General features: G+C 39.2%; 1 protein-coding gene across 1 annotated transcript in view; it reads left to right on the top strand.

Annotated features, from left to right (window-relative positions):
• Nucleotides 1-25,782, top strand: part of tmtops2.L (tmtops2 L homeolog) — a 101,273-nt gene that overhangs the window by 15,873 nt on the left and 59,618 nt on the right. Inside the window, exon 2 of the mRNA XM_018247055.2 lies at nt 8,952-9,451. Within this exon, the coding sequence (XP_018102544.1) occupies nt 9,088-9,451 (364 nt within the window). The 5' untranslated portion in view covers nt 8,952-9,087. The remainder of the gene's footprint in view (nt 1-8,951; nt 9,452-25,782) is intronic.

The following is a 25,782-nucleotide window of genomic DNA, read 5'->3' as shown; positions in this document are numbered from 1 at the left end:
AAGGAATGATACATCATTATTTAATAAATACCAGCTGCCATTTAAATCTAGGATGATTTGTTTTGCACATCACTGATGATAACACAATAACAGATGAAAAGGAAATTTAGAGTAATATATATTGTTATAGTTCTAAATAACAAAAGGGCCAAGGAAGAATATCAGCACTCACAATGTGCACAATGCAGGGGCCAATATGTGTCACAGCCATGCGCAATTACATGTCCTCCTATAAATGTCAGCAAGCATGTAAACACATTTGTAATTATCTCATCTCTTTGTACAAACAGTTATAACCAACCGATTGTTGTATAATATAAGATTAAATATTTACAATGTTTTCCCCAGTTTAAAAATGCCATTTTGCTAAATTATTCTTACATTTTTACATTTAATGATCTTTTTTTTCTCCTGGAAAATCATTTTCTTCTCTTTAAAGGGGGAGAACTGAATTTACCATTTTCTGCTAACAGATGGATGGAAGAAAGCTTAGTTACCTTGTGGAGAAAAGCCTAGCCAGGAGTAGCCTAGTCAGGAGTACCTGGTTGAGACAAGCCCAGCTATGAATACTTTGTAGAAGCAAGCTTAGCTATAAGTACAAGCTGGAGACAAGCCTACCCATGAGTGCCTGGTGGAGACAAGCCTAGCTATGAGTCCCTGGTAGAAGCAAGCCTAGCTATGAGTACTTTGTGGAAGCAAGCCTAGCTATAAGAACCTAGTGTAGACAAGCCTAGCTATGAGTCCTTGTAGAGACTAGCCAACTTTGAGTACATTTTGCAAGCAATGACTACATGGTGGAGACAAATCTAACTATGAGTATCTGATGAACTCTGCTTCCATTGGTGTTACTAGAAGAGGCCAGGCTTCCCTGCAAAAATCTTTGATGATGGTTCACTCCACCGCCTGATTACTTGTTTGAGAGGGGCAGTCTGAAGTGGTTATGTAGAGAGACTCTTACAGTATATATGAGAGTCAGCGGCCTACCCACTCTTACTTCTGCTGGGTCTGCTGTATGGTGGTTATACTACTGCCTGCTTTTACTCTTCTACTCTTGTTGCAGGTAGAATAATTGATAGTTTCAAAACAGCTTCTGGCAGGCTGGCAGCCAATTCTGAGTCTTTGTTTGCAGCATATCTTGCTGCATTTCATTATAGCAAACCATCCACTAGTGGGGGGTTCCTGTCAGCATTAGGATTCCCTTTGCCTTTTTGCTGATAAAAGGATTAAAGATACATACAGATCACATATGCCCTATCAATATGCATTTTAAAGCTGTTTAGCATTGGGTACCCAGGTAACACTGCACAAAATAATCTATACAGTACATATATATCTTTCATTGCTTATATGTGCTTTGGGCTTTGTGTGCCTTTTGTTCCTCTTTTTGTGTGTATTATAAAAGCTGGTAAACATGGTTTCACATTTTTGCTGGCACATCAAAATATAAAACTAATTTTATTAGAAGTACAAGCACTGATTTTCTACATATTTGTGTTCACGCCATACTTGTGGGAACAGCCATCCATAGCCATACACTGGCTTAGGAATATTCCATAACACAGGCACAAACTAATGTATAGAATTTTCTGTCACTATATTTTATTATGTATTTAAAATAAAGGAAATATATATTATCCCTTCATGAATATTTTTTTATCTATAAAGCAGCTTTCACCAGTTTTTAATTGTGAAAAAGAGTCGCTAAGTGGCTGTAATTTAATGGACATTGTAGAGAAATTTTACTGTAGTCGTGTACCTTTGGCAGTATGTGTATTTGACATAGTTTTGCATATTTTTTCTTGCATTCTTAGCTTCCTACTGTGCTTTACAATGCAGGTTTTAGTCTCCTTACTGAGTAGTCAGGATTAAAAAAAAGCATTGGTTAGGTTCAGAGGGGGAGAAATGAAATATGAAGAAGGGCAATAAAAAAATTAAAATGGGAAAGTAAGAGAAATTGGGGAAGAATACCTTTTGGAGAAGCAGACATATTCCAGACTGACCTAGCAAATTGCAAAGTGGTTATAGGGTTAGAGTAAACAGAAAATGAAACAAAATGATGCCAAACAAACAAGTTGCATATAAAAAAGGTTACCAGATAACATGACAAATCAGGGACACTTTTAGCTGACCTAGGACAGGCTAATTGGAACTTCTGCCCATTGGTCACTTTCAGGACTGCAATTTTAACTTAAAATTTTTTTATAAAGAAAAAACTGGACATTTTCAGCTAAAATAATGGTGTTTTGCCCTGAATCTCCTATACTGAGATTTTTGTCCATTGATAGACTACCTTTAATCCAATTAAAGGGGATTTTAAGGCTTGTACAAGGTATGCTGCTTGTGTTACTACACTTAAAAGCAAAGCATTTTACATAGTTACATAGTTAAATCGGGTTGAAAAAAAGACAAAGTCCATCAAGTTCAACCTCTCCAAATGAAAACCCAGCATCCATACACACACCCCTCCCTACTTTCACATAAATTATATTACCCTTATCTATACTATAACTATAGAGTTTAGTATCACAATAGCCTTTGATATTATGTCTGTCCAAAAAACCATCCAAGCCATTCTTAACTGAATCAGCCATCACAACATCACCCGGCAGTGCATTCCACAACCTCACTGTCCAGTTTCCCAACTTAGACAAATCACTCTGCAAAGTGGCAGCATCCTGTATGGAACCTATAGTTCTGCACAATTTAGTATCATCTGCAAAAATAGAAACAGTACTTTCAATGCCCACCTCCAGGTCATTAATAAACAAGTTGAAAAGCAACGGACCTAGTACAGAGCCCTGTGGTACTCCACTAAAAATATATTATTCATTAATATTTATGATGAAAATTGTTAACAAAAATATATAAGAAATAGATATATATCACAAAGTGCTTTGTGTAAAGTACATCAGCTGCCTATTTTGTATAAGACTTTCACCAAAGTGGCCCCCTTGCACAATATTTTACTTGAAACACAATGTAAAAAAAATAATTTTCTTCTCATATTCAGTTCAAAGAAAGGATTATAATTCCATTTATGTTCCTATTATGTAGTTCAGCCATACCAGTTTATGGGCATATTGCTCACAAATTATTCTGGGTAAGGGCTCACAAAATTTGCCCTTTATTTTAGACCTAGTGATTACATTTTGTTCCAATTCCTGCATGTGAAAGCATGCACAGCTATGAGGAATATATGTTTCTGTTCTGTAGCTTTGGCTAAATAGAGTAAAGAATAGATTACTCCAGCTCAAATAAATGAAATTTAATTGTATATATAATTGAGTGCAGGTGCCTTTAGGAGCTTTACATGCATAATAATAGCACTTTCATACATTTATATGACTATTTTCCATGTGAACTGTGAATGCTGCACACATCTTTGTATTAATAAAACTGCATTTCTATTTTGAAATAGGGCTAATTTAATTTTAAAATGTGAAACTATTAAACTTCAAAACACTTTTCTATGCTGTGACCATAGAAAATGTTAAATCAGGTAAATGTGTTAAAAAACTTTTCTACAAGTACTAAAAGGATTTAAGTACAGGAGTCGGTTTTACTTTGAGATACAATATTTACTGTGTTAATAACAAGGGTTAAGCATTGCAGTGTTAATGTTACACTATGGGGGGCATGTGCCTCTCTGTCTGTCACATACACAACCTAAAGCAATAAGTGATTGGTGCAGGACTGTATAAGGGGCAGACTTTGAATTAGAACCATGCAAAATAATCATTTGGTTAGTATTTTAAACCTCTTTATTTCACCAATAATATCATTCATAGAGGGGAAAAAAGACATTTTTGGGTACATCTGGACAAAAGTTTGATGTAAAATCCTGGAAAACATTACTTAAAATCAGGGAAATGCACCCGTTGAAATGCATTATAAACTGGTGGGACCACAAATAAAAAATGTAAAATGCGGGGAAACAAAATGAGGGGACTTAAGGTTTCACTGTAAATCGTAAAATATGAAGTAGCCAATTCTCAGTCCTACATGCAGTTTCTGAGGCATCTGGGTCGATAAATGGACTGTAATTAAGACACTTAAGTTAAATGTGGATAGAGTTGTTCAGGGCAATAAATAGACTCCTTTTTCCAAAGTTTACTTTGGGCTTGTGGGCATACAATCAAGTTTTTAGGGCAAATTTGTAAAGATTTTTAACTATGACCTGACCCTGCCCAGTTCCACCTCAACCCACACCCTGTTACAGCTCAACCATGCCCCCTTGCTTTTGCCAAGCCCAGAATACATGGCAGCTCTACCCTAGCTAGATCCTTGGTAGCATGACAGATTATTGTTTTACATTTACCCAATGACACACTGGATGAATACTTTGCATCTAGCTAATTAATAAAAAAAAATCTCAAAAGCGTTTTATTACTTAAAGAAATACCACTACACTCAAACATAACATCAGGGGGCAGATTTATTAAGGGTCAAATTGAAAATTCGAATTTCAATTTTTTTATGGTCAAAACTCTCAAAATCAAATTGTGAATTATCCAAACTCAATTAAAATTTTAATTCGAATTAGGGTTTCAAGATTTATCAAACTCTGGCTCTTTAAAAATTTTAATCAGACTATTTGTCACCTAAAACCTGCAGAGTTCATGTATAAGTTAATGGGAGAGGTCCAGGGACCAATTTGGACATGTTACTAGCCTTGTTGAGGTTTTTTTCGGAGATAAATCGTTTTTTAAATTCGATTCAAGCTTTCGAGTCGGTAAAATTTTTTTTTTTTTTTAAAAAAATTAAATAACCCCCCAATTGAATTTCGAGTATGTTTAAATTTATTAGAGTTAAAAAAACTCACATGAATTTGAAATTCGACCTTTGATAAATGTGCTTCTAGAAGTTATGAAGCACTTTAATTAGTACAGAATATATTGTGATCTCATTGCTTGAAAGTGTCTGGACAGCTCTTTGGCTAATTATTAATAGTTGGATTAATTATTAGTTGGAAGGTGAATGTTTTGGACCAATGGTTTTCTGTTTAAGAGGCCTTTTCATAATTTAGAACATCATTCCTAAATTCTGCTGGAACACATTTACACATTAAAAAACCCCAATACAATTGTTTTGCCATCAATATAATTATATTCTGCATTTCCTAAGATCGATTACAATGTCTTACAGAAGTAAGCAAATCAGTCACAAATGAACTACTATTTCTTTAAATATACTATAGCAAATATCTATTATGTTCTCTTTCTAAAAAAAAAATCAGATTTTTTTTTTAAATATAATATATTTATCTTAATGTTTATAATGTAATGAGCAATGTTCCTTACAATTTCTTTCATAAAAAAAATGAAATATATATATATATATATATATATATATACACACACACACATATAATAAAGAATGTCTAGATATAGAAATATAATTTGGACTATGTATATGAATAGAGAAGAGAGTTGCTCTTGGAACATTTATATAACATAATAATTCCATTTCATACTTAAGCAAATGATTATAACTGGTATGGATAATTGCCAAGGTTTAACAAGAATAAGACTAGTAATTGTATTCTTGGAAATTGGAAGCCATACCTTCCTGATAAGAATAACTATTCCACATACTGTTTGGTATGTAAATACCATTGGTCATGCTTATAACTTTATTAACAGTATTTCTTGAAACTTGAATCTACCTTTTTAAACCTTGGTATCTGCTGTTCTGCTAATCAAGTGTATAAGTGAGCATAGCTGTGGTACAAACCTTTCAATACCCAGACGTGTCCCATACTGCAATAAGGTGACTGGTGAATTATCCAGTGGAACCATTTATTATATTATCCTAGAGTTGCCTTCATTTTATTTTTATCTTCACAAATCAGATATTCTCTGTTAAACATTTCAGCCATTCTGACATACAGAACATACTATTTCTTTTTCAGTAAATTATCTTCTTCTAGTGCATCCTGAGCATCTCCAGATAGCACCTAAACTTTATTGAATTAGGGAATTTAAAGAAGATCTAAAATTTAAAAATGAAATGACACATTTTATATACTAAACTTAAAGGCTTCAGCTTTATATTGGGACATTTATATTTAACAGGTTCAGTATATTATGTGTCCGTCCCTACACTCATTAACTGAAACGGCACAGAACATGTGCAGTGAATCAGCAAAAAAGAAGATGGGGAGCTATAGGGGCATTTTTGGAGGCACAGATCTTCCCAGCTAAAGGGCTATCGTTGCCTAGGGTTGGTACAGAAGCCAAAGACATAGTGTACAACATATCTGCACCTAAGCTTTTTTTCAGTGTCTGCAGCTTGAATTTAAGGGGCAAATTCACTAAACGACGAAGCGTCTAACGCTAGCGTGAATGCGCCAGCGTAGCGCATTTTCGTTAATTTATGCTGGCGTAAATTCGCTAGTGTTACTTCGCACCCTTATGCCTGCGGACTTAACTATGCAAATTCACTGACGCACTAATTATTCTGAACGCTACCTTTTACGCCAGACTTCCTTCGCCACCTCAGACCAGGCGAAGTGCAATAGAGTAGATAGGGATTGCTTCAAAAAAAGTTAAACATTTTTAGAAGTCCCAAAAAACGCTGGCATTTTTTCTTTTTTTATGGGTGATCGGCTGAAAAAGATCGAAATTTTTTGGGGCTACCCTCCTTCCCCCCTACATTTCCTAACTCATGGCACCTTAACTATACAGTGGACACATGTGTAGGGCAAAATAAAAATGTTATTTGCTGTTTTGAAGGTTTCCCAGGCTTGTGTAGTGATGCTACATATACCTCCATTGTAACTTGAATTTGGCACCGTATGCAAATCGATATCGCTAGCGTAACTTTGCTTTGCTTGGCGAATTAACGCTAGCGCAACTTCGCAACCTTACACTTCCCCTGAGCGCAACTTTGGATTTTAGTGAATTTGCGTAGCACTCGCGAAAATACGCCTGGCGAAGTGCGGCGAACCGCAGCGAATCGGACGCTGGCGCAATAACGAATCTTAGTGAATGTCCAACTATGTCTCTACTTCGGACAGCTTTGAGGGTAATGATGTGAGCATATATTTAATCTGCAGACACTTAAAAAAAAGTTCATCGCAGAGGAATTCAACATGCAATCTCCTTTTCTCCCATGGGGCACTTTGAAAGTCAAATTCAAGCTGAATGTTTGAAAAAATCCAAGGGGAGTAAGCCTTACATATTATTATAGCTGTTTGGGGGGATGGGGGATTAAGCATTACTGTTTTATTTCTCTTTTAAATGGACATCAGAGAGGCTATGATTTATTTTCAGACAGATGAGTACTAGAGGTCTTTAAATCTAATCAACCTAGGATCAGGTAATGTGTATTTACAATGGCTATAAAGTTGTGTATTTTCTTTTCTGGGGCCTGGTTGGCATCACTGGGAAAAAAAAGTAAATTACAACATAAGATGTAGTGTAGGACAGTAGTGTAGAACAGTAGTGTAGAACAGGGGTCCCCAACCGCCGGGCTGCAGCCCAGAACCGGCCCACCAAGTTCAATTAACGTTGCATGCCGAATTGGACGCCGGTGTGCCAGAATTGGATTCTGACCCCTCCCGACCCCCCCCCTGACCCTCTCCCGACTTAGGCATTGGTAGTGTTCCTGTGCCAAGCATAGCCTAATATCAAACCCTGCCCACATTGCATAGTGTAGAATTACAAATTTCAGGCAGAACATTTTTTATTTTCATATAGTTCCCCTTTACATTTAGAACTGTTATACTTGAATGCAATTATATACATATATATATATATATATTGAAATTCTAATTCAACCTCTAGTATTAATAGATGACATGCATATGAGCTATAGCCCGAGGTAGCAAAATCAAAATTGCTGCAGATATTATATTTATAGAATCCACTGGGGGAGTCATGAGGCATCACTAGTACATTCATGGTCATGATGCCCCACTGAGTTTATGGTGTAGAATGGAAATGGAATAAACTGCCAGTAAAAGAAGTAACCATAAATATGTGACATCATATTTTGGATAAACATATAACTATGGGAAGAAGAGATAAAATACAAGGCTTGAAAAAGCACCGTAGGAATGGTCTGTCTAAATGGGATAGTTGGCCTTTATTTGAATTAGATGTTACTGTGATAGATGATTTCCATGCTGTACTCATATTATTGTCTTTATATTTATTGTAATATTTTATTTTTTATTATTATATCCTTCATTTATATAGAACTGTCATCAATCCCTTCCCCAGGGGTGCTTAAATGTATGTCCCTTATCTAGGCATGCCATCTTTGTCAACAAATAATACCAGCCAGTGCTGTGGGGAGATGGGATTATGATGTAAGGGGGCATGGCAATGACATGATGGGGCAGGGCAAAGATGTAATGGGGGTGGGACAGTAATATGGCAGGGTGCAACTAACACATCACAAGCCAGGGTCTACGTAGATTTGATCTAGCAGCCAAATCTCAATCCAATCTTCATCCCAGTCACACACAATACAGTCAATTTTCCAAAGAAGGAAAGAAGTACCTGGAGGAAACGCAGAGATAAGGGAAGAACATAGACACTTGCAGGTAGTGTCCAAGACAAGAAGGCATCACTGGCTCAGAGTATGAGAACTAGAAGCATGGCAGCAAAGAAAGTATAAATGGTGCTGACAGTAACATTTTTATTTCTATACAAAAGAACAGTGTATTTTGTCAATACATATTTATAAATATATCATTTAATCCATTTAGAACAGTTATTATTTTTTATCATTTAAAACATCTCTCTCAGTCATTCAGAAATCATTCTTATGGTCTGAATGCTGAAAAATTATAGCCATCCTTTTAAGATAAATGGCAATTCCCTGTGTTTTTCAAGCATTAATTGTATGGAAGAATAACAAAAAAATGTAACTCATGAATTTACTTATTTGTCACTGAAATGAATTGTATATACATTTTTTAACCTCAATTTTTTTTGTTATAGATCAATTCAGTCTGATGTCGCAGAATATGGCAACCAACAAACAAGACGCTTATACAGAACAAAACAGCATTATGACTGGATGCGCACATTTTTATTAACATGGTTGATGGAGCATTGATGAATTGAATCATCTGTCATGATGTCTACCATAAAAAACTGGACAACCAATATATCTTTTGAAAACTCTATGTCTTACATAGAAAATGATTTGTCGCTTCCACCGGAAGCAGTGCTGTCTAGGACGGGACACACAGTTGTGGCAATATTCCTTGGACTTATACTTGTATTTGGTTTTCTCAATAACTTTGTGGTGCTTATACTCTTCTGCAAGTTTAAAACTCTGAGAACGCCAGTTAATATGATGCTTTTGAATATTAGTGCTAGTGACATGCTGGTCTGTGTGTCTGGTACAACGCTCAGTTTCACATCAAGTATTAAAGGCAAATGGATTGGTGGAGAATACGGCTGCCAGTGGTATGGCTTTGTCAACTCCTGCTTTGGTAAGATGATTACATTTACTTGGCTTGCATGTAAGATCTTTTTTTATTTGCAAAATTGTTCCCCTTGGTGCTCATTCAGTAAACACTTGCTGTGCTCTGCATCTCACTCTGGATTATCAATCTGAAAGATGCACAAATTTGGGGGACAGGAAGAATGTGTATAGGAGCCTCCCCAGCCTGTCCCTAATGAATACAGCACTTCTGAATGCAGAAAATCTTTCTACTTCTCTATGGGGCCAAAGGATATACACATGCAGGTGCTAATGGCAGGGCAATATGGTGGCTTGAGCTATTTGAAATGATACAATCTAAAAATACAAATAATTTAAAACATTGTGGTATTATTTAATAAAAGACAAGGAAAGTCCAATTTATAGTGAGGTATATAGTGCATGTTTGATAGCTCAAAAATATTGCAATACCCACCCTACCTATTTATGTTTATATTGGAGTAATTATTGAAAATGTTCCATTTGTCCTTAATAAATGTACTCCTTAAAAGGCCAATGACGCAACATTTTAATGAACCATTAACTTCATTGCTATAGGAAGGGAGAGAGAGATACGCTAATAACCAGACAGATTTATAAGCAATAGAGCTTTAGGCAGCCCACTTTTCATAGCAGATAATGGTTTTATGATCACTTATCCTACACACCTCTACAGTAAAAGTATTTTTATGCAAAAGAGTGCTCACATAATGAACATGCAGCTGTATATGCGAATAACCATGCCTTTTATGTTTCTGAATAATAAAAGTATTCTAAATAATATACACTTTAAGTAAGAATTGATAGCTATCTTAACATAATTATAATATTGTCTATTTATCTCATGCCAGATCCCTGTCTCCCCCAACCTTTTCACTTCAAATGGTAGCAATGAGTTTGCAAAATATTATTCTATATTTAAAACATTTTTAATACATTTTCAATTTATATGTTAGCGTTAGGGAATGACTTGCATATCTAATAATAAGTGCTTACAAAGTTGCTTTAAATAGGGATGTCGCGGACTGTTCGCCGGCGAACTTGTTCGCGCGAACATCGACTGTTCGCGCTTGCCGAATGTTCGCGAACGTCGCGCGACGTTTGCCATTTTGGGTTCGCCTTACCTGGCGCTTTTTTTGACCTCTCATCCCAGACCAGCAGATACATGGCAGCCAATCAGGAAGCTCTCCCTCCTGGACCACCCCCACACCCCCTGGACCACTCCCCTTTAGGGATGTCGCGGACTGTTCGGCGGCGAACTTGTTCGCGCGAACATCGGCTGTTCGCGTCCGCCGCAAGTTCGCGAACGTCGCGCGACGTTCGCCAATAGGCGTTCGCGTCAAAATCGTTCGACCATTCGACCATTCGATCGCTAAAATCGAACGATTTTCGTTCGATTCGAACGAAAATCGTTCGATCGAACGATTAAAATCCTTCGATCGTTCAAATCGAACGATTTTCGGATGTTCGAAGTTCGCGAACTGTTCGCATTTTTTGCCGGTGTTCGCGAACGGCGTTCGCGAACACATTATCGGCGGTTCGCTACATCCCTACTCCCCTTCCATATATAAACTGAAGCCCTGCAGTGTTTTTTCATTCTGCCTGTGTGTGCTTGGAAGAGCTAGTGTAGGGAGAGAGCTGTTAGTGATTTCACTGATTTGAGGGACAGTTGATAGTAAGTTTGCTGGCTAGTAATCTACTTGATACTGCTCTGTATTGCAGGGACAGAAGTCTGCAGGGATTTGAGGGACATTTTAGGTTAGGTAGCTTTGCTGGCTAGTAATCTACCTTCTACTGCAGTGCTCTGTATGTAGCTGCCTGCTGTGGGCACTGATCTCTTCTGATCTCATCTGCTGACTGCTGTAATAACCCAATAGTCCTTGTAAGGACTGCTTTTATTTTCTTTTTTGTTTTTTTACTTTGCTAGTTGCTACTATAAGAGCCCAGTGCTATTAGTCTAGCAGTGTTGGGGAGTGGGACTGGTGTGCTACTGTGCTGCTCCTAGTAGTTCAGCAGCACCAACCCGAGAATTTTTTTTTTTTAATATACATATAATTTTTTTTTTATTTTACTTATCTTACTGTTCTTTAACGTGTACAGTGCTGTTTGCTGTTCTTCATAGTAGTGCACCAATAGTAGTGCACTTGCAGGCATTATTTGCCCAGTGTGTTCTTCAAACAACTGCCATCTAGCTGTGTGAGCTTGTTCACATTCTGTCTAAATATCAATAATAATACCGTCTCCAGAACCACCACCTGAGTGACGTTTTTCAAGCAGCAATAATATATTCCGTATCCACTGCTGTAGTAGTGTATACGTTGACCTTGTAGGCATTGTTTGCCCAGTGTGTTCTTCAAACAACTGCCATCTAGCTGTGTGAGCTTGTTCACATTCTGTCTAAATATCAATAATAATACCGTCTCTAGAACCACCACCTGAGTGACGTTTTTCAAGCAGCAATAATATATTCCGTATCCACTGCTGTAGTAGTGTATACGTTGACCTTGTAGGCATTGTTTGCCCAGTGTGTTCTTCAAACAACTGCCATCTAGCTGTGTGAGCTTGTTCACATTCTGTCTAAATATCAATAATAATACCGTCTCCAGAACCACCACCTGAGTGACGTTTTTCAAGCAGCAATAATATATTCCGTATCCACTGCTGTAGTAGTGTATACGTTGACCTTGTAGGCATTGTTTGCCCAGTGTGTTCTTCAAACAACTGCCATCTAGCTGTGTGAGCTTGTTCACATTCTGTCTAAATATCAATAATAATACCGTCTCCAGAACCACCACCTGAGTGACGTTTTCAAGCAGCAATAATATATTCCGTATCCACTGCTGTAGTAGTGTATACGTTGACCTTGTAGGCATTGTTTGCCCAGTGTGTTCTTCAAACAACTGCCATCTAGCTGTGTGAGCTTGTTCACATTCTGTCTTAATATCAATAATAATACCGTCTCCAGAACACCACCTGAGTGACGTTTTTCAAGCAGCAATAATATATTCCGTATCCACTGCTGTAGTAGTATATACGTTGACCTTGTAGGCATTATTTGCCCAGTGTGTTCTTCAAACAACTGCCATCTAGCTGTGTGAGCTTGTTCACATTCTGTCTAAATATCAATAATAATACCGTCTCCAGAACAACCACCTGAGTGACGTTTTTCAAGCAGCAATAATATATTCCGTATCCACTGCTGTAGTAGTGTATACGTTGACCTTGTAGGCATTGTTTGCCCAGTGTGTTCTTCATTTTCAAACAACTGCCATCTAGCTGTGTGAGCTTGTTCACATTCTGTCTAAATATCAATAATAATACCGTCTCCAGAAACACCACCTGAGTGACGTTTTTCAAGCAGCAATAATATATTCCGTATCCACTGCTGTAGTAGTGTATACGTTGACCTTGTAGGCATTGTTTGCCCAGTGTGTTCTTCAAACAACTGCCATCTAGCTGTGTGAGCTTGTTCACATTCTGTCTAAATATCAATAATAATACCGTCTCCAGAACCACCACTTGAGTGACGTTTTTCAAGCAGCAATAATATATTCCGTATCCACTGCTGTAGTAGTGTATACGTTGACCTTGTAGGCATTGTTTGCCCAGTGTGTTCTTCAAACAACTGCCATCTAGCTGTGTGAGCTTGTTCACATTCTGTCTAAATATCAATAATAATACCGTCTCCAGAACCACCACCTGAGTGACGTTTTTCAAGCAGCAATAATATATTCCGTATCCACTGCTGTAGTAGTGTATACGTTGACCTTGTAGGCATTGTTTGCCCAGTGTGTTCTTCATTTTCAAACAACTGTCACCTAGCTGTGTGAGCTTGTTCACATACTGTCTAAATATCAATAATAATACCGTCTCCAGAAACACCACCTGAGTTGTTGTTGTTGTTTTAAAAATAATGCCAGGCAAAGGCAGGCCGCCACGCAGAGGCACTAGGGGCCGTGCTGCTATGCTATCCTGTGGCCCTAGAAAATTGCCCAGTTTTAAAAAGGCAATGACCCTGAACTCCCAAAATGCTGAAGAGGTAGTTGACGGGCTTACACAGCACACCCCATCCTCTACCGTTTCTAACTTTACCACAACATCCTCATCCTCCACTGCTATGGCCACCCCACGTAACACTTCCTCCACCACCGGCGCCCCTTCTTCACTGGAGTCAGAGGAGTTATTTTCACATGAGTTTCTTGAACTGAGTGATGCGCAACCATTATTGGCAGAAGAAGATGAAGGAGATGAGGACGTTACACCAGATTTAATTCTGGCAGAGAACACAACAGAGATGGACATAATGAGTGATGAGGAGGTCCCCGCTGCTGCTTCCTTCTGTGAGCTGTCAGAAGAAATTGATGCATCTGAGGAGAATGATGATGAGGAGATTGATGTTTTGTGGGTGCCCAGTAGAAGAGAGCAAGAGGAGGATAGTTCAGATGGAGAGACGGAGAGTCAGAGAGGCAGGAGGAGAATAAGACTTAGAAGAAGCAGGGAGGACAGCTCGCAGGGAACAGTAGGGCAACAACATGTATCGGCACCTGTGGTCAGCCGGCCAACGCACCTGCCATTGCCGCCAACGCCGCCAACTTCTACTGTTACCGCCAGATTGCCAGCTTCAAAAAGGTCAGCAGTGTGGGATTTTTTTAATGTGTGTGCCTCTGACAAAAGTGTTGTAATTTGCAATGAGTGCAGTCAGAAACTGAGTCTTGGGAAGCCCAACAGCCACATAGGTACAACTTCTATGCGAAGGCACATGAACGGCAAGCACAAAGCACTTTGGGAGCAACACCTCAAAGGCAACAGGCAAACTAAAAGCCACCCTCCTTCTGGTCCAGCATCTTACTGCTCTACCTCTGCTGTCCTTGACCCGTCTGATAGTAGAAATACACTGGCACACACGGCAATTCAATCAGGGAAATCCCTTGTGTCTTTATTTGCAGAAAAGCAACGTTTCGGGGTAGTACCCCTTTGTCAAGCATAAAAATTGTGAACAGTGAGCAAACATTTAACAACCCACAGGCAACGTGATTGGTTAATTACCACTGTGTGTGAAAAAGAGCTTATACAAAAGTCCAAACCTATCGCCACCTGCTGGTGACCAATATAATAATAATTAAAAAATTACCATATTTAAAAAAATTGGAAAATACATTCGTATACAAATTGTTATAAATATTTAAATAGTGCAAAATAGGTGAACTCATTAAAAAGTTATTTTAAAAAATTTTTTAGATAAAAAGTGTTATCCCAAGCGAGCAATTTAAGTCAAACCCACAATCTATGGTGATAAAAAACATTTTACAAAATATTTATCATATCAACGGGTTAAAAAGTTAAACCCAATCAGAGGTGAAAAATGTCCAGCAGCCAAGAGCCAAATATTGTAAGAAAGGAAACATTGTTACACAGCATTATTAACAATCTAGCCATTTACAAAAAAACATTGTATTGTATCAAAATAAATGCTTAATCCAATGCAGTAAATATATCAACTAAAGCTAGATGTCTTATCTTACCCTACAGGAAAGGAAAATGGAAAGAAAGTCTATCCCTGTACGGAAATCGAGAAGGCTGGAAGGCTTGATTATCTAGAAAAAGCGGGACAGGGAATTAATACAAAGAGTCACAAATAACATGTCATATTAAAATCTTCGTTCAAACCCTTAGGATGCCTAGATTGAAGCAGCCATATCCAATAGCATTCACGCTGCATGAGCCGCTTTTTGATATCAAGCCCTTGTTTCTGTGTTACCTTTTCTAATATTTGCCAACGCAGCTGTGAAACTCTATGTCCATGAATAAAAAAATGTTTTGCCAACAGTGTCTCCCTTTTATATTTCTCAACCGCCTTACTCCTAGGGTTTAGATCCGTGTTAGTGTCGGGACCAGAGGGTTTGTAGTTGCGTATAATAGACTTATGCTCGTTGAGCCTTACTTTTATAGCTCTACCTGTCTGGCCCACGTACACTAGCCCACAAGGGCACTTAATGGAATATATTACCTCTTTAGTATCACACGTAAAGAACCCTTTAGTTATGTGTTTTCTACCATGTTGTGGATGTAACACATTAGACCCTGGAATTATTCCATTGCAATGCCCACAGTTTCTGCAGGGGAAAGTGCCCGTATTTTGTTTAGATAATTTCCCCGATAGTTGTTCCATGTTGGTGCCTTTAGGTTTTAACAACTCTTGTATAGATCTACCCCTTCTATAAGCAAAGACTGGGGGTTGTTTAAACAAGTGTCCCAATTTGGGGTCTGACTGTAAAATGCCCCAATGTTTTAAAATCGTTTTTCGAATGGCCTTATTGTTGGTATCAAAAGTTGTTACAAAAGGGATACGCTGGGTACTGGTAGTATTTTTTGTTTTTTTCTTAAGGGTATCCTCCCTTGAGAGTACCCCAATCTCCTCACGAATGTTATTTAATTCAGTTTCATTATATCCCTTCTCCACAAATTTTTGAACCATTTTTTCAGATTCCTGAACATAAAGGGCATCAGAAGAGGTAATGCGTTTAACACGGAGCAATTGACTCTTTGGGAGGCCCTTTAGTAGACCCTGTGGGTGAAAACTTGTAGCTTTTAACAGATTGTTGCGGTCAGTAGGTTTGTTATACACAGATGTCGTAAACGAAGACCCTGCAACCTGTATAAAAACATCAAGGAAATGTAATGTGTTAGTGTCAGTTTCAAGGGTAAATTTAATGGTGGGGTGGACACTATTTAGGTTCACCAAAAATGCTTGTAGCATGTCCATTGACCCTGTCCAAACGAAAAAAGTGTCGTCCACATAACGCATATAGCTCTGAATATAAGGACAAAAGGCAGGGTTATTGAGAATGTACTCTTGCTCAAAGTGATCCATAAATATATTAGCATACGCAGGGGCCATGTTGGCCCCCATTGCGCAACCCTGTAACTGTAGAAAAAATTCACCAGAAAACGAAAAATAATTTTTGGTTAAAACCATCTCAAGTAAGTTACAAAGAAAATTAACCTTGAAGTCCGCAAGGTTACCAACACTTAAGTACCTGCGTATACACTCAATGCCTTCAGTGTGTGGAATGGATGTAAATAAATCCTTGACGTCTAAAGAACATAAATAAAATTCACCTGTTGGTATAGTGACCGTTTTTAATCTGTTCAAAAAATCCATTGTATCCAGGAGGCATGGTTTCAAAGTTGGCAAAACAACCTGGAGATACATGTCAATGTAAATGGCCAATGGTTGCCATATGGAACCCACGTTAGATACTATGGGTCTACCAGGCGGGTTATCCAAATTTTTGTGAATCTTTGGGAGTAAGTACATATAAGGTATTTTAGGAAACTGTTGGTACAAAAGCTGGTAGGTTTCATCAGATATAACACCCTCCATCACAGAAGCATTCAAATATACGTTCAATTCATTCTTAAAACCATGTGTGGGATCATTACTTAATTTTTTATAGTGGAGGGTGTTAGATAACTGACGAAATGCTTCCCTTTCATAATCAGTTTTGTTAAGAACCACCGTCGCCCCACCTTTATCAGCTTTAGTGATAACCAATGTTTCATTATGCTGTAGCGATTTAAGAGCTTTCTTTTCAGCTAGGGAAATATTATAAGGACCCTTCTTTATGTTGCGACCCACTTTGTGCATAATATTATTAGTCTCAAATGCAACCATAGTTTCAAAAGTATCTATAGCAGGATAATTACCTGGGGGAACAAATGTGCTTTTGCTACCAAGTTTACTCTTTAATTGCCGTGAAAAATCATCTGTATCAGGCATGCTAACTTTATCACTAAAGAATGCTTTGAGTTTTAACGATCGTATGAATTTAAACAAATCAATAGAAAATGTAAATGGAGGAGCAGTTTGTATAGGGACAAAACCCAGGCCCTTGTTGAGAACCAGCAGTTCATCAGGCGATAGTTCAGAAGTCGACAGGTTAAAGACAGTATTTACCTGTGGTGGTAACGCTGGCCCCTCTGCTTGTACGGAGGCTTGTACCTTGCTTCTCCTTTTCCCCCTTCGAATCTTACGCTGCCTTTTCTGTGGCCCCACGATAAAAAAGGAGCCGGAGAAGATCCAGCAGAGCTCTGTGTAGAGAGCGGAGACTCCTGTTCCGATGCGGCTGAGTGTGCAGGTGATCGTTCTGATAGGTTGCAGGGTCTTCGTTTACGACATCTGTGTATAACAAACCTACTGACCGCAACAATCTGTTAAAAGCTACAAGTTTTCACCCACAGGGTCTACTAAAGGGCCTCCCAAAGAGTCAATTGCTCCGTGTTAAACGCATTACCTCTTCTGATGCCCTTTATGTTCAGGAATCTGAAAAAATGGTTCAAAAATTTGTGGAGAAGGGATATAATGAAACTGAATTAAATAACATTCGTGAGGAGATTGGGGTACTCTCAAGGGAGGATACCCTTAAGAAAAAAACAAAAAATACTACCAGTACCCAGCGTATCCCTTTTGTAACAACTTTTGATACCAACAATAAGGCCATTCGAAAAACGATTTTAAAACATTGGGGCATTTTACAGTCAGACCCCAAATTGGGACACTTGTTTAAACAACCCCCAGTCTTTGCTTATAGAAGGGGTAGATCTATACAAGAGTTGTTAAAACCTAAAGGCACCAACATGGAACAACTATCGGGGAAATTATCTAAACAAAATACGGGCACTTTCCCCTGCAGAAACTGTGGGCATTGCAATGGAATAATTCCAGGGTCTAATGTGTTACATCCACAACATGGTACAAAACACATAACTAAAGGGTTCTTTACGTGTGATACTAAAGAGGTAATATATTCCATTAAGTGCCCTTGTGGGCTAGTGTACGTGGGCCAGACAGGTAGAGCTATAAAAGTAAGGCTCAACGAGCATAAGTCTATTATACGCAACTACAAACCCTCTGGTCCCGACACTAACACGGATCTAAACCCTAGGAGTAAGGCGGTTGAGAAATATAAAAGGGAGACACTGTTGGCAAAACATTTTTTTATTCATGGACATAGAGTTTCACAGCTGCGTTGGCAAATATTAGAAAAGGTAACACAGAAACAAGGGCTTGATATCAAAAAGCGGCTCATGCAGCGTGAATGCTATTGGATATGGCTGCTTCAATCTAGGCATCCTAAGGGTTTGAACGAAGATTTTAATATGACATGTTATTTGTGACTCTTTGTATTAATTCCCTGTCCCGCTTTTTCTAGATAATCAAGCCTTCCAGCCTTCTCGATTTCCGTACAGGGATAGACTTTCTTTCCATTTTCCTTTCCTGTAGGGTAAGATAAGACATCTAGCTTTAGTTGATATATTTACTGCATTGGATTAAGCATTTATTTTGATACAATACAATGTTTTTTTGTAAATGGCTAGATTGTTAATAATGCTGTGTAACAATGTTTCCTTTCTTACAATATTTGGCTCTTGGCTGCTGGACATTTTTCACCTCTGATTGGGTTTAACTTTTTAACCCGTTGATATGATAAATATTTTGTAAAATGTTTTTTATCACCATAGATTGTGGGTTTGACTTAAATTGCTCGCTTGGGATAACACTTTTTATCTAAAAATTTTTTTAAAATAACTTTTTAATGAGTTCACCTATTTTGCACTATTTAAATATTTATAACAATTTGTATACGAATGTATTTTCCAATTTTTTAAATATGGTAATTTTTAATTATTATTATATTGGTCACCAGCAGGTGGCGATAGGTTTGGACTTTTGTATAAGCTCTTTTTCACACACAGTGGTAATTAACCAATCACGTTGCCTGTGGGTTGTTAAATGTTTGCTCACTGTTCACAATTTTTATGCTTGACAAAGGGGTACTACCCCGAAACGTTGCTTTTCTGCAAATAAAGACACAAGGGATTTCCCTGATTGAATTGCCGTGTGTGCCAGTGTATTTCTACTATTTGACCTTGGGGAGGGTGCCGATCCCTCCAGCATTGAGCACCTGGCTATCCTGACTGTAGGCCTGGGTGTGCGAGCCGACATTTCTTTCTTGACCCGTCTGAACCACCCTCCACTCCGCCTTCCACCTTGACCACCAGTTCCCATTCCCAGTCATCTGCCCCCAGCCAAGTTTCTGTGAGGGCCATGTTTGAGCGTAAGAAGCCAATGTCTGCGAGTCACCCCCTTGCCCGGCGTCTGACAGCTGGCTTGTCTGCACTCTTAGCCCGCCAGCTTTTACCATACCAGCTGGTGGACTCTGAGGCCTTCCGCAAATTTTTAGCAATTGGGACACCGCAGTGGAAGGTACCCAGCCGCAATTTTTTTTCAAAAAAGGGAATACCACACCTGTACCACCATGTGCAGAGCCAAGTCACCGCATCTCTGTCACTTAGTGTTGGGCCAAAGGTCCATATGACTACTGACGCATGGTCCTCCAAGCATGGTCAGGGCAGGTATGTCACCTACACTGCCCACTGGGTGAACTTGGTAATGGCTGGGAAGAAGGGAATGTGTGGCTCAACAACGACAGTGGAGTTGGTGTCACCGCCACGGATTGCACGCGGTTCTGCCACCACCTCTACTCCTCCTTCTCTCTCTACCTCGTCTTCTTCCTCTTCTTCCTCCTCTGCTGCTGGGTCCTCCTCCTCCACACCTGCGCACCCCCAGCTCCCCCTAGGCTATTCGACGTGCCAGGTACGCCGTTGTCATGCTGTCTTGGGGATGACGTGCCTGGAAAGCAGAAACCATACCGGATCTGTACTCCTGTCATCTCTGCAGTCACAGGCCGATCGGTGGCTGACCCCACACCAACTGAAGATCGGAAAAGTGGTGTGTGACAATGGAAGCAATCTGTTGGTAGCACTGAGACTGGGCAATTTAACACATGTGCCCTGCATGGCACATGTTCTGAATTTAATAGTCCAACGTTTTGTCTCGAAGTACCCAGGATTCCAGGACGTTCTCAGGCAGTCCAGGAAGGTGTCGGCCCATTTCAGACGTTCCTACACAGCCATGGCACGCCTTGCTGACATTCAGCAGCGGTACAACATGCCAGTCAGGCGTTTGATTTGCGACAGACAGACTCGCTGGAATCAACGCTCCTCATGTTGGAACGTCTGCTGCAACAACAAAGAGCCGTCAACGAATACCTGTTTGAACTGGGTGGTAGGACTGGATCTGCAGAGCTGGGGATTTTTTTCCCCCGTTACTGAGTGCTTATGCGCGATGCCTGCAGGCTCATGCGCCCTTTTGAAGAGGTTACAAATATGGTCAGTCGCACCGAAGGCACCATCAGCGACCTAATACCCTTTGCTTTCTTCCTGGAGCGTGCCGTGCGACGAGTGACAGATGAGGCTGTAGACCAGCGTGACGAGGAGCAGGAAGCGCACGATTTCTGGTCGGAATCACCAGAACGAACCCAGGCACCTGCTGCAACGCAGGGAGAAGTGTCAGAAGTGGAGTCAGAGGAGGAAGGTGGCTTTGTGGAGGAGGAGGACCAACAGGAGCAGGCTTCCCAGGGGGCTGGTGGTGACCTTTTGGGGACCCCTGGTCTTGTACGTGGCTGGGGGGAGGAGACCGTGGATGATGCAGTCCTTGATAACAAGGAAGCGGAGATGGATACCTCTGCATCCAACCTTGTGAGAATGGGGTCTTTCATGCTGTCATGCCTGTTGAAGGACCCCCGTATCAAGAGGCTTAAGGAGAAGGACCTGTACTGGGTCGCAACGCTACTAGACCCTCGGTACAAGCATAAAGTGGCAGAAATGTTACCAACGTACCACAAGTCCGAAAGGATGCTGCATTTACAAACCAGCCTGCAAAACATGTTGTACAATGCTTTTAAGGGTGATGTCACTTCAGGAACTCATCAACATTCCAGGGGCAGAGGTGCCAGTAATCCTGCCACGAGCGCACCTGCAAGGACAAAGCACTTTGGCCACTCTGTAACGTCAGACATGCAAATGTTTTTCAGTCCAAGGCAGCGCCAGAACCCTTCTGGATCCACCCTCAAAGAACGCCTCGACCGGCAGGTAGCGGACTACCTGGCATTAACTGCAGATATCGACACTCTGAGGAGCGATGAACCCCTGGACTACTGGGTGCGCAGGCTTGATCTGTGGCCAGAGCTGTCACAATTTGCCATGAACCTCTTGTCTTGCCCCGCCTCAAGTGTCCTCTCAGAAAGGACCTTCAGTGCAGCAGGAGGGATTGTAACTGAGAAGAGAACTCGCCTAGGTCACAAAAGTGTGAATTACCTGACCTTTATTAAAATGAATGAGGGGTGGATCTCGGAGGGTTACTGCACGCCGGAAGACTTGTTCTGAGTTTCTGACTCCCCATGCAGCTGTCCTTCTCTGCACGCCTCATGACTCCACACACAGCTGTCCTTTAGCGTCCTCCTCCCTCCGCCACCGTTACAAACTAGGGTGCAAACCCTACTGGTTTCATTTGAATCCAGGTAAATCCTGAGTTTTTCTGGCCTCTGTGCTTCAGTGGCTGCGACAAAAAAAAAAGAATATTTTCAGCATTTATATGGCATATTGTTTCTGGCCTCTGTGCTTCAGTGGCTGCGACCAAAAAAAAAGAATATTTTCAGCATTTATATGGCATATTTTTTCTGGCCTCTGTGCTTCAGTGGCTGTGACAAAAAAAAATGAATATTTTCAGCATTTATATGGCATATTGTTTCTGGCCTCTGTGCTTCAGTGGCTGCGACCAAAAAAAATGAATATTTTCAGCATTTATATGGCATATTTTTTCTTGCCTCTGTGCTTCAGTGGCTGTGACAAAAAAAAATGAATATTTTCAGCATTTATATGGCATATTGTTTCTGGCCTCTGTGCTTCAGTGGCTGCGACAAAAAAAAAAGAATATTTTCAGCATTTATATGGCATATTTTTTCTGGCCTCTGTGCTGCAGTGGCTGCGACAAAAAAAATGAATATTTTCAGCATTTATATGGCATATTTTTTCTGGCCTCTGTGCTTCAGTGGCTGTGACAAAAAAAAAAATGAATATTTTCAGCATTTATATGGCATATTGTTTCTGGCCTCTGTGCTTCAGTGGCTGCGACAAAAAAAAATGAATATTTTCAGCATTTATATGGCATATTTTTTCTGGCCTCTGTGCTGCAGTGGCTGCGACAAAAAAAAATGAATATTTTCAGCATTTATATGGCATATTTTTTCTGGCCTCTGTGCTTCAGTGGCTGCGACAAAATTTTTTTATATTTTCAGCATTTATATGGCATATTTTTTCTGGCCTCTGTGCTGCAGTGGCTGCGACAAAAAAAAAAGAATATTTTCAGGATTTATATGGCATATTGTTTCTGGCCTCTGTGCTTCAGTGGCTGCGACCAAAAAAAATGAATATTTTCAGCATTTATATGGCATATTGTTTCTGGCCTCTGTGCTTCAGTGGCTACGACAAAAAAAAAAGAATATTTTCAGCATTTATATGGCATATTTTTTCTGGCCTCTGTGCTGCAGTGGCTGCGACAAAAAAAAAATGAATATTTTCAGCATTTATATGGCATATTTTTTCTGGCCTCTGTGCTTCAGTGGCTGTGACAAAAAAAATGAATATTTTCAGCATTTATATGGCATATTTTTTCTGGCCTCTGTGCTTCAGTGGCTGCGACAAAATTTTTTTATATTTTCAGCATTTATATGGCATATTTTTTCTGGCCTCTGTGCTGCAGTGGCTGCGACAAAAAAAAAATAATATTTTCAGCATTTATATGGCATATTTTTTCTGGCCTCTGTGCTTCAGTGGCTGCGACAAAAAAAACATAATTTTTCAGGAAAGTACACATGCCTAATTTTTCAGGGTTCTGCAACAGTGGCAAAATCGCATCTTTTATGGTCACCGCAGGTGATCAATAAAGTAGACCAAAACTGGGCCCACACTGCAGAATCAGTGTTTTTTGGTTCACTTCACTGTACATTGAATTACCTCTGCCTGACCGTGCACGTGCGCACAAGCACGGTGACTGCTAAACACACCACTACAGAAATATTGCCACCAACAGGACGAACATCCTGGAGGTGACAAGCTCAACTAGTAATTAACAACTATTATTTGCTCACTTGACGGTATCATTCATTAAAGCTCTTTGCGTTTTTTTGCGTTGCAGTAAGCGCCGCGTTTCGTCTTTGCGTGTGAACAGGCTGTAACCTTTACATGTAGACGCTGGACGTTTTAAAGCAGTTTATTACACAGTTTTAGAAATGTAGTGTGATTTCTGCCCTTTACAGCACAAAACGCAGCGCTGTGTCAACAATGTATTTTTCAGATACATTTTTGCCCTTGATCCCCCTCTGGCATGCCACTGTCCAGGTCGTTGCACCCTTTAAACAACTTTAAAATCATTTTTCTGGCCAGAAATGTCTTTTTTAGCTTTTAAAATTCGCCTTCCCATTGAAGTCTATGGGGTTCGCGACGTTCGCGAACCGTTCGCATTTTTGACGCAAGTTCGCGAATATGTTCGCGAACTTTTTTTCCGACGTTCGCTACATCCCTAGCTTTAAAGCCCTATTACCAAAATGAAGACTGGTGGTTGGGAGGTTGACTCATTTTGCAGGAGTCTTTTATACGAATGATGACCTTTTAAACCTTGCCTTTTATATTGCTTATTTGAGTCCTTGGGCAAAATTCAGCTATGCCTATGACACAGTGCACCTATGATCAAAACTCTTTTCATTATGATAGTCTATGGGAAGCATGTTGCCTGTGGCACACGGGATGGTTATCAAGGTTCTCACTCTGTTGCCTTAATCAGTCTAATGTGCTGTAAGCAGCATGTTCACATTGATGATAAGGGGAAGCTCTTCCCATGAGTTCAGAGAGTTTTTCTTCAGAGGATTGCATATTGCATCAGATGTATTACATGTGCTCTAACTATTATTATTATTACAAATTATAATTTGACTGAAATATTCACATACCATATTTTAATAGATAGGTATACTACAAAAAAGAACTGTCTCATGTTCCTGGAATTTGAAATAAATTAATTTAGTAGCAGCAAAAAAATTGTTGTATTATAGATTGAATTGCAATGAACAGCGCTGCCATGGAGAGATTATGGATATCACGCAACTGAACCATAATCTACGATTTTTTTACCTCTATAGTATAATCTAATTTTGTCAAAACCTTGTGAACGCACTACCTTTTGGTGAGACCATTATTATTTTGAAGCTTAGCTCCTTGTTAAGAGAAGCCCTAAAATCCCTTTCTCAATGTTTCAGTTTTCAAATCTAACATTGTAAATAAAATATAATAAATTTCCTTTACGAGACACTGTCTGTCTTGTTTTTTGTGTGTGAGAAAACCAATAAAAACACTTTAAAAAAAAAAAAAATATATAATAAATTGGATAATGCTCTTTTTAACATCAGTTTCCCCATACAAGCACAAGCCCTATTCGATGATCTAAGCCAGTTGTCTAGATAAAGTTTGTCCCATCCATAGTTCTTGAAAAGACTCTGTAGAGAATTATGTTGGGATCAAAATGGTGTTAATTGTCAATTGCTATTGTTTTCAATCATGTACCCTTAGGGGTCTATCACGTTGTGTAAAAAATGGAGTAAAACATTACCAGTGATGTTGCTCATAGTAACCAATCAGATCTTTGCTTTTGTTTTCTGTTTTTCTAATTATTTTTTTTGTGAAAAGTCAGGGCACGTTGATATTTTAGATTATTATTTATATTACATTTTATGACCTGTTATGTATTATATCAAGAGGAGTATTTTCACCCAGTGAAAGCAAAGGGACTTGCTTTGCCTACAGGTGTCTTTTTCATTGTGGCTATCACTGGTGCATCTGTAAAAACATACACTGTATTTTGATTAATGTATCTCAGTATTTACCTAAGATAACTAAAATAACTCATCTGTCTTTCATTGTTACAATGCTTTCAGATATACACAACAGACTCTAACTCTATGATTACCCAATCTTCCTAACCTTGGCTGACTTTGAGAAAATAACACCTTTTATTAAAGTGCTTAAAGCTATGTCATTGGGAAAAAAAATTGTTCTGTAAAATGTATTTCCTTGAAAATGTCATGAGATTTTAGAAGAATGGGGACCTAACCCTTTCAAGATGCTAAGAATAATTGGTTTCCTGTCGTCTTCTGGAACAGGATAAAACACAATTTTTTTTAATACACCGCCTGACTAGAAATGACTTGGACATATCCTTATAATACACAAAGGCTATGAATATCTTGTAAATTATACCCTTATAAACGGTGAGTTCTGATGTCATCAGTTATAAACGGTGAGTTCTGATGTAATTTTTGTCACATGACTCACTGAAATTTGTGTATTATTATAAATAAAGTACCCCCTCCAGTAAAATATGAGGAT

The sequence above is a fragment of the Xenopus laevis genome, chromosome 2L, assembly GCF_017654675.1.
Source record: "Xenopus laevis strain J_2021 chromosome 2L, Xenopus_laevis_v10.1, whole genome shotgun sequence".
NCBI classification, from domain to species: domain Eukaryota; kingdom Metazoa; phylum Chordata; class Amphibia; order Anura; family Pipidae; genus Xenopus; species Xenopus laevis.
Note: the sequence above shows the minus strand (reverse complement) of the source record. Positions and strands in the feature narration are given on the sequence as shown.